Genomic DNA, 10670 nt, shown 5'->3' with positions numbered 1-10670 from the left:
TAATCCCAGCCCTTGGGAGGCTGTAAACAGGTGGATTAGTATGACTCTGATCTAGTAGTGAGACCCTGAACACCCTGTAGATCCTTCCCTAAAATAAAAAAAATCCAAAAGAAACTACCAATTATTAAATTTGTACAATAAAAGTTCAGAGCAGCACTGGCCTGTACGCTCAGCTATTTAGGAGGTTGAGCTGGTGAGACCGTAAGCTGAAGCTCAGCTCAGACAAGAACCTGCCTCTCAATTTTTTTAAAAGAGGTGAGGTGGGAAAGTAGCTTACTGTGAAGGCTGAGTTCAATCCCCAGTAATGCCAAAAAAAAGTTTATACTCAAAATTATCAAAATTCAATTTGAAGATGATCCAGGAAAATAAATTCACTAAAGATTAGAATACAAATCCTTACATGTTCAACAACTCTGTTCTTCAAATCTTTCCACCTCTTTTCACCATCTTCTGTTGAGGCAAAAACATCTGTCGCAGGACTCTCGAGGGAGCCTTTCCTTAATTCCATTCCGTAGTCCTCCACAAGTGTGGACCAGCGCATCAACTCCATGGTGGTGAATAGCTTTAGGAGATCCCTGTGAACAGTGTAAAGCTTAATGTTCCAACCCTGCAACAACCAAACACTGTCTACTACAGGCTTAGCATCCTTAGCCCAAAACTCCAGAGTGCGCGAAGTCTGAAGCTTCCAGAGCCCCACTGTGATCCACGAGTGGCAATTTCCACACCCGGCTTCGGCTGCGGGTACTGAAGGTGGCTGCCATCAGATTAGGGTGCTGAACTGGGGCGGGCTGAGTTTCAGAAAATGGCTGCTGACGGGAAGCGCAGAAACTCAGGAACAAGGCTGAGGCTTTTTTACTGTATACAAACTTTGTTTTATAAGTAATTTTTAAAACATTGTATAAATTTATCTTCAGGCTATAATACAAACACTAACTGTTCCTTTCAATGAATAGAAATTAGCTATTATCTTACAATTATCTTAGCTATTGGGGCCGGGGAGATGGCTCAGTAGAATAAGCACTTGCCTGGCAAGCGCAAGGGTCTGAGTTCAATCCCTGGTTCCGCAAAAAAAACCAAAAAAAAAAAAAAAACAATTATCTTAGCTATCATATATATGTATCTTCTTTTCCCTCTTCCCCCACCCCAGCTGTTCTTTCCTTTTTGGGCAGTTTCTTTCCCTTTCACAGTGTCTAATGTGCCTTTCAGACTTTACTCTTTCAGTTTCTTACACCAGAGAGACAATACAGTGTTTGCACATGTGGGCTGATTTATGCCACTTACAATATGGTCTCTAGTTGCAGCTATTTACCCATAAAAGCCTTGAGTTTATCTTTTTTTATAGTTATACATTAATTTCTGATGGAATACTGAAAACCATCTCACCACCTTATTATCTTTAGTTTTTTCTACTGTAATCCATCAACAGTCAATGAAGAAGTGTGTACTGAGGGGAACTAATTTTCTTTCAAATCCTGTTTCTCAGGGAGGGCATCTTTTGAGAAAGGGAAGGGGATCGAGAGGAGAGGGCAGTAAAGAGAATTAAGAGTGTGCTGCACCAGCTCCTCACCAGGACGCAACACATACTAGTAACAATATATATTATATACTATATATTATATTACATTATATACATATATATGTATATTATAGCTCAGGCTGGCCTTGAACTCACTTTGCAGCCTAGGCTGGTCTTGAATTCAAAATGATCTTCCTGCCTCAGGCTCTCAAGTGCTGGGATTATAGGGGTGCACCACCACACCCAGCAAGAATAGAATTTTTGGGCTGGTGAGATGGCTCAGTGGTCTAAAGCACCTACTCAGAACAAGTTTAGCAAAGCACAGGGACCTCGGTTCAATCCCCAGCACCACATGCCAGCCAGCCCCACCCCCTGGTGGGCTGAGCTGGCCACACACACACACACACACACACACACAAAATTAAAAAAAAAAAGAATAGAATTTTTAAAAAATAATGTGTCTACTGAGACTAGTACGCTAATTACAAAATCACTTACTTGTACTTGGGAATTTCTTCTAACTTCTTATCAGCACTTATTCGGTGAACCAAATCTGACTGTTCATTGTCAAAAGGAGCCAGGATAACGTAGAGAACAACACTTTTCAGAGCCTGAAAAAGTTATGGTTATAGGTTATACGCACTATCAGAAATGTAATGTAAGGGCCGGGGAGATGGTTCAGTAGAAGAAATGTAATGTAAAGCTGGGCATGGTGGTGCATGCTTGTGATCCCAGCACTCGGGAGGCTGAGGCAGGACAATCGGTACAAGTTCAAGACCTGCCTGGCTACAGACTGAGCTCAAGGCCAGCTTGAACTACATATGGAAATCCTGTCTCAAAAACAAAACAAAACAAAACAAAAAAACGCCATGGAAACTTTGGTCAAGAACTAAAACAATTTATGTATTATTAGTATTATTTCATTTTTTATTTTTTTGCAGAACCAGGGATTGAACTCAGGCCCTTCCACTTGCCAGGCAAGTGTTTATTCTACTGAGCCATCTCCCCGGCTATTTTTTTTTTCTGAAAACCAGATCCTGATATGGTTTGGACTGGCCTTGAACTCACTATGTGGCCCAGGCTACCACCAAACACAGCAATCTTCCTGCCTCAGTCTCCAGTGTGCTGAGATTATAGGCATATGCGTTGCCATATATGACCTATTGCTTTTTAATTCTGTACTCAAAAAGCTTTAGGGGGCTGGGGAGATGGCTCAGTAGAATAAGCGTTTCCCTGGCAAGTGCAAGGGCCTGAGTTCAATTCCTGGTTCTGCCCCCCCACAAAAAAAAAAGTTTTAGGAGGAAAATCTTATAAGGGTGCCTTTTCAACATCTTAAATTTCTTCTTCTTCTTTTTTTTTTTAATTATGTATTTGGCACAGGGTCTCATTATACAGCTTGGACCAATAGTGATCCTCCTGTTTTCAGCCTGCCCAGTGCTGGGATTACAGGCATGCGCCACCATACCCAGTCTTTCAATGTCTTTTCTGTAATATTTTTCCTAAAACTACTACACTAAATATTTGAAGTGTTACCTGCACTGACATGTTTATTTTATTAATGTATTTTACAACAGGGTCTACAGGGTCTCACTACATAGATAGGTCTCATAGTGATCCTTCTGTTTTCAGCCCCCAAGCGCTGGGATTACAGCTGTGTACCCCCACGTCCAGCCCAGTCTGAGCTGCTATCTCAGTGCACCCCAGGGGCGGGGCCAGCATGGCACCCCAGGGAGTAAACGCCGGTCACTGCGCCTGCATTAGCAAGGCACTTTAGTCCGTTGAACTATCTGGCCAGCCCTCTGACATTTTTAAATATTCAGTTTGGTAAGTATATAAAGGAGAAGTTCTTATAATAAGTTAGCAGCATAAATGTGAAACACATACAAGCTCTTTAAAAGAAGATTGTTAAAAAAGTTTCCAAAGTAATGCTGAGTCTCAACTATAGAACCTCTGTTGAACATTAACCCTTTAGTCCTTCAAAATTGATACATGATTTAAATTGGCCCAAGATATACTAAGTACCAACACAGTGAACAAAAAGCGACACCATAGGCTTGCCCTTGCCCAGATTTGTCGCTGTAGCAATTTGGAAACAAAAACTCCTTCCTAAGGAGCACCATGTGAGTTCTCATCAGCTGCTTTACCTGTTGCCACTTTTCACTTTCTGCCTGTATACACGGAGTGTCATAGATTGCTCTGTAGTGCTTACAAATGGACAGGTAGGATCCCTCATGCTGATCCAGCTGAATCATTAAATTATAGTATTTCAACTTTAATTTCTGGAAGAAAAAAAAAAGATAAAGTGGGATTGATGGGCTTTATTCAAACATTTTCACAGTACACAAGTAGTTGGATACATGCTCACCTCTGTGTTTTCTTCCTGGAAAAACTTGGTATTAATCTTCTTGCTGATGATCTGTGTCCGAATGTAATCCTTCACAGCCAGGCACAGCCGCATCTGCTCCAGGATAAACTCCACTCGCTCCTTCTTTTCCATGGACCCGTAGGTCTCCACCTAGCACAGTTAATTCCTCAGGTAAGTTTAGAATACTTACTGATATTTATGATTTGTTACAGATTAAGGTAGCTATTTAAATATCCACCTTGTCAAGTAAGAACAGCATGCATACATATAAAGGGAAGATGATCCTATAAATAGCCAGTTACCTTTAGGAAATTACAATGTAAATACTTTCTGGAACAATAAAATGGATTTTTCCCCTTCTGGTGTAACTGCGAACTCCAACGCCATGTATCCGCCATGTATCCGCTCGATCGTGCAGCCACCAGCACAGAGCAGACACACAGCCCCTCCCGCCCGAGCTCCCTGGGCTACCTTCTTGTTCAGCCCACACTTCCTCTCTTCATGAGCTCTGACAAGCGCGTCTGTCTTTCCAAGTATCTCAAAAGCACTGTGCCATCTTTGGACAATGTCTTTTTTCCTTCTTTTCTGAGATGGGACCTTGCTCTATAGTTCAGGGCGGCCTTGAACTTGCAGCAATCCTGTTTTGTTTCATCCACAGTGTATCTGAGTTCTGCTTCACATCACTGCTAGCAGTTGTACTGGTTTTTAATTTAACCTTTCTAGTGGATATGTAATTACATCTCAAGGCTGTTTTTTTACTAATGACTAACACACAAAAAAATTCATAGGCTTTCAATTTACACTGCAGCCAAAACCATTATATAAAAAAGTATTTTTCTTTTTAAATGCATATAACAAGGCTGACATGACATCTAATACAAAATGCAGAGCAATATCAAATATGATGTAGGGAAACTTTTTTTCTTCCAAGTGCCAGGTATAAGTGTACAGAATTCAAATGTTCAAATCACTGCACCAACTTAAGACAGATCTACTGATCTTTCTTTAAAACCTTCTTAGCAGCTAAACTTAAATGACCTGTGAGTGCACATACTTTCTAGTGGCCAGAATGACCTCACACCCTGATGCACTGACTCTTGGTGGTTCAGCACAAAGGGATGAGGTGCAAAAATAAATGACTTCCACCAGATACTGCGGACTCAAGACAAAGGTTTACAAATGCCAACAGCGCCCCACCTGCAACTCTTGTAAGATGGAGGCTGCTTCTTTGACGTCGCCATTTTGTTCTTTTATGGTTGCTAATGTTTTAGTCAGTCGAGCACGCTCAATTTCAACGTAAATCTACAAATAAGACAAAAACATTATCAAGGGGCTGGAGAGATGGCTCAGTGGTCTAAAGCACCTACTTGAGGCAGGCTTGGCAAAGCATAGGGACCTCGGTTCGATCCTCCAGCACCACATGCCAGCCAGCCCCGCCCCCTGGTGGGCTGGGCTGGCCACACACACACACACACAATAAATAAATGTAATGAAAAAATAAATAAATATTAAAAAAAAAAAAAATTATCAAAATTCCTGCCAAAATGTGTAGAAAGTTAAAAGAACTGAACTGTCATACTTGGTACAAGAACATGTACCTTACCGCTGTTGTGCAGTGTCTGTTCCACAACTAGTCACGAGATGTTTTACACTTCAGAGCTATCATTTTATTTATTTTTTATTTTTACTTTTTTGGCGGAACCAGGGATTGAACTCAGGCCCTTGCGCTTGCCAGGGAAGCGCTTATTCTACTGAGCCACCTCCCAGGCCCCAGAGCTATCATTTTAGAGGCAATCTCTATCTACTGCCTTAATCTGCTTCACGGTGTGTGTGTTGTGGAATTATGCTCAGGGCCTTAGGCTTGCCAAGCATGTGCCCTACCAGTGACCGTACTCCAGCCCAACTCATCCTTACCTTGCTAAGGTATTAAAGCTGCTAGTATTTTTGTAGCTGTAAGTAATGTTAATAGATTTATCATTTCCAACAAATCAACACTAGGAATATAACTATGACCTAAAGAGCTTAGGGCAGCGATGGCCCACTGCAGTCCCTGGGCCACGGGTTCACCGCCACTGGTCTAGGGAATAAGTTGTCATGCCCTGTATCAAACTATTTACACGGTGTCCTAAATTTACCACGTGTTTCTAAATTGTCATCTTGGCTTTTTATGAGATGAGGGCCTCACTACAATCTTTTAAATATAGCAAGACAACAGAAAGGGATGCACAAAGATAATGGCTGAATTAAGGTGATGACAGTTTTGTGAATGTCTTATAAAAAATAAATGTATGCAGGTACTGCGTCATGTGCCTTGGCTTTGAAAATGAAAATATGCATAGGTGCTATACCTACATAAAATGCCCAATACATAAATATTTCTGAATGCAGATACAAGCGAACTTACCACTGTGAGTCACGCCAACAGAAAACTTACCTTTCAAGGGCCTGCCGGTTAGCTCAGTAGTTTAAGCAACTGCTTATGCAAATGCAGTCAGGCCCACAATACAGCGGTTCGAGCCACAGACTTTACAAGACCCACCCTTAAGGCAGCCTGAGCCAGCCAAAAAAAGAAACTCACCTTTCCTTCTGTAACCATTCGCAGTGTATCAATCAACCGAAGCTTGACTGGGAGGTCTGTGATTTCCTCAACGTAAGTACAGCACTGCTGAACCATTTTTGCAACAGCCTAAAATATTAAAAAACTATTCATAAACAAAACTTATTCCTCATACGGGATAGACGGACATTCTGATAAAGGAGCTATGGTCAAATCTGGTCTTTCCAGCTGCTGTGATGGCTCATGCCTCTAACCCCAGCATGCAGGAGGCTGAGGCAGGAGGATCGCTGTGGGTTTGAGGCCAGTCTGGGCTACACAGTGAGCTCAAGGTCAGTCTGAACTATATGGCAAGCCTGTGTTTCAAAATATCAACCCCCAAAACAAGCAACCAAAAACTGGTCCTCTTAACTGACTCGAGAGACTGAAATCCCTACAGAAGAACATCAAAGTGCTTCAATCTCCCTGACAACTACTGTGCCCTCAGCAGCCAGGAGCAAATCCATACAGAGAAGGAAAACCTTGCATGCGAACATGCAGCCAAGCAAAAAACACGGGAAATGTTAGACTAATGGAAATGGAGAAAAGAAAAGCGGATTCCACAGTGACGTGGGCCACGAGCATAGGATACTGCCAGGGAGGACCAGAGTCTGTGGCAGAGGTGCAGGATGGAACAGTTCTACCTCTGTCCTGGGGTGGCGAGGAGCCATCACCCACAGCTATCTCAGGAAAATACGGCCCTCAAAGTCAGCCATTCACTTGTGTCCAGTTTCCTCCCAAGACCGCATCCCTGAGGTGCCAATACCTCATGATCAAGATCAGATGGCTGCCGATAGTGCTGTAAATTTTGTGCAAATACACCAAGTAACTGTTTGGATTTTGGGGACCATGCAAGTCTCTGTGACAAATACTCAACTCAGCATTTGTGAGTCAAAAACTGACAGAGACAACACATACTCTAATGGCTGTGTTCTTCAGTAAGTTTATTTACACAAAAAAGCAGCAGGTGGGACTTGTCTTTTGTTCACCATCTGCCACCCTCTAAGTAGACTTTAAATAGCCTATTATAGTCACTATTCATAACAGGATCCTGAATCACCAATGCTAAATTTACATTAAGTATAATTTAAGGTTCCTATTAAAAAATCTAATGTTGAAGTAGCTCACTTCTAACTGCTGGCTACTCAGACGCTCAGGGGTTCCGGAAAGCCAAGGGACTTTGAGGACGCATCCATGTATGAGTGTGCACACTCGTTTGTACTTTTTCCTCTTTCCCTCACTACCAAGACACTATGTCCCCCAGGCTGGCCTCAAATGCCCCAGCTCAGCAATCTGGGACCACAAATACATGCCACCGTGCCTAGCTAAAGCTTAGTGCAAGGATCCAAGATGTCCAGTATTTTAGAAAAACATACATCCCTCTAAATGCATTATAGTAATGACTTCTAGAAAAGCACCTAACTTGGTAACAACATGAACAGGACTGGGGATGTAACGCTAAAGAAGAGCCCTTTGTCTGGCAGGCCCAAAGCCCAGGGTTCCGCCCCCAGCAACTCTGCCCCCACCAAACCAAACTGAACCAACCCAACCACCAAACAATAAAAAAAGGATAAAAACAAAACCATAATATCAACATTCTAACTTGAAGTATCCTACTGTTCTCTGAAAAAAATGCAGGAAAGTCTTTAGCGAAGTCATGGTTGGTGTGAAACCTGGACTAAGGTGACCGTTAGCTTAAAACTCTTAATTTGAAGCAATGTAGATTTTTTTTCCTTTGTAATAGTAAAGGCAGAACCCAGGGTCTTCACACTGAGCTTTGTCACTGGCTCCTTTTTTAATTTTTTTTCTTTGAAAGAAGGTTTTGCCAAGTCACTCAATAATTCAGGATGGACTAGAACTCTTGATCCTCCTCCCTTTGCCTCCCAGAATGCTGGAATTATAGGCACGTGCTGCCTGCAACTTTATCCAGGTAAGAACGCTACTTTCTTTTTTTTTCCTTTGTGGAACCGGGGATTGAACTCAGGTCCTTGTGCTTGCCAAGGAAGCACTTATTTCACTGAGCCATCTCCCCAGCCCAAAAATGTTAGTTTCTAAAACTGCTAAAACATTTCTTTGGTTAAAAAACAGTTATGGGGCAAGGACAGGACATTACAAGTCCGGTATGGAGTCCAGTATGCTACAGGGCAAAGAGCAGCCCGATTCCAGTTCTGGTGCTGCCAGTCACTGGTGAGACAGGCTCCACTCCTCTTCCAACAGGTCTCTGCAATGCACCTAACCTTTCTCTTCCTCTTTTTACAACTCTTAGCATTTTTTTAACCACTCTCCCATGATTTAATATATGTCGCCCAATGTAGAATGTCTTAAAAATCCACGTTGGGCTGGCCAAATAGCTCAGCAGATTAAAGCACCTGCAAGTAGGGCCAGGGGCCAGGGGTTCAATCCCTGGGCCTGCCATGCTGGCCCCGCCCCCGGGGTGCCCTGAGATGGCGATTGAGACTGGGTATGGCGGCGCGTGCCTGTAATCCTAGCTCTTGGGAGGCTGTAAACAGGCAGATCCCTATGAGTCCAATCTAGTAGTGAGACCCTGAACACCCTGTGGGCCTGTCCCTAACATTTAAAAAAAAAAAAAAACAAAACCACACACACACACACACAAAACCACCTTAAGGATACATATTAAAAGCATGCTGAAATCCCAAATTAAGATCTATTATTTTGTATAACTAATATGAACTCATAAAAATTTCTTAGCTCTAACACACCAACAAAGAAGTATGATGATCCATGACTTAGACTCTTCACTAAACTACAGACCACTTCAGGGCAAGAACTTACATTTCTTCACATCCCAAGAACACAGAGATTAGGGCTGGTGAGATGGCTCAGTGGTCTAAAGGACCTACTTAGAACAAGCTTAGCAAAGCACAGGGACCGCGGTTCAATCCCCAGCACCACATGCCAGCCAGCCCCGCCCCCTGGTGGGCTGAGCTGGCCACACACACACACACACACACACACACAAATAAATAAATAATTTTTTTAAAAAAAGAAAAGAACCTTCTACAATGGACCTTCCAGTTACAACCAGCCTGACATCTGAACACCTTGGGGCACGACCAGAATTTCAGTTTTAACTTACAGCCAAAGTCTTCACTTACGACCCGAGTGACAGCTACTTTTGCTTCCAGATGGTTTCAGATACAGAGCTAACCCTTAAAGAGCTCTGGAAGGAACACTCCAACAGCCTTTCCTGTACCCACACAACTGAGAGATCCCGGGCCAGTGTCTCTAAGACACAGAGATCTGCCTGAATGTGGAGAGGGACTTCAGGCTGTGTACAGCAGCCTGAGCCTTCACTGGACAACCTGAGCCACAGCCAGGCCTCAGGAACCACTTGAGTTTATAAGGCAAGAGTCCACTTTTATATCTACTTCTGGTTCCACTATCATCTCTCTTTTACAGTCCCATTACCTTTAGTAATTAAAGCCAAAACATAAGGATCCAGAAGCTATTCAAGCAAGTGGCATTTTAAAGACGATCTATATAAACCAGGTGCACATTCCTGTAATCCCAGCACTCAGGGGGCTGAGGCAGGTGGATCACTGAGAGTTTGAGGCCAGCCTGGGCTACACAATTCAAGGCCAGTCTGAGCCACATAGCAAGACCCTGTCTTAAAAAACACCACAAGGAGGGGCCGGGAGATGGCTCAGTAGAATAAGTTTAATCCCCAGTTCCACCAAAAAAACCAAACCAAAACAAAACACAAGGGGACAGGGAGATAGCTCAGTTATCTAAGTGGCTGCCTGGCAAGCACAAGGACTCAAGTTTAATCCCTGGTACCACATGCTGTACTGGCCCCCCACCAGCCACTATAATAGGGTGTGGTAGCACACAACTGTAATCCCTGTGCTGGGAAGGCCTAGACAGGAGGATCAGTATGAGTGCCACAGTGAGACCCTCTACCAAATAAAAAAATAAACCTAAACAAACAGAAAAAAAAAAAAAAGATGTGGTACGTACACAAAAATGGAACTACTAATGGGCTGGTGAGGTGGCTCAGTGGTCTAGAGCACCTACTTAGAACTTAGAAGCTAAGCTCAGCAAAGCACAGGGACCTCGGTTCAATCTCCAGCACCACATGCCAGCCCGCCCCGCCCCCTGGTGGGCTGAGCTGGCCACACACACACAAAATAAAAATAAAACAAAATGGGAATGTTAATTAAAAAAAAAAAAAA

The 10670-nt window shown here is 43.0% G+C and overlaps 1 protein-coding gene across 1 annotated transcript in view; it reads right to left on the bottom strand.

The window, feature by feature from the left end:
• Positions 1–10670, bottom strand: part of Psmd12 (proteasome 26S subunit, non-ATPase 12) — a 21638-nt gene that overhangs the window by 4882 nt on the left and 6086 nt on the right. The window contains exons 4-9 of the mRNA XM_004630032.2: positions 6460–6567; positions 5079–5183; positions 3882–4031; positions 3661–3795; positions 2015–2127; positions 401–575 (exon numbers count right to left, since the gene is read on the bottom strand). Of these exons, the coding sequence (XP_004630089.1) occupies positions 401–575; positions 2015–2127; positions 3661–3795; positions 3882–4031; positions 5079–5183; positions 6460–6567 (786 nt within the window). The remainder of the gene's footprint in view (positions 1–400; positions 576–2014; positions 2128–3660; positions 3796–3881; positions 4032–5078; positions 5184–6459; positions 6568–10670) is intronic.

The sequence above is a fragment of the Octodon degus genome, unplaced genomic scaffold (assembly GCF_000260255.1).
Source record: "Octodon degus isolate 3935 unplaced genomic scaffold, OctDeg1.0 scaffold00033, whole genome shotgun sequence".
NCBI lineage: Eukaryota > Metazoa > Chordata > Mammalia > Rodentia > Octodontidae > Octodon > Octodon degus.
This window is presented reverse-complemented; position numbering and strand designations above follow the sequence as displayed.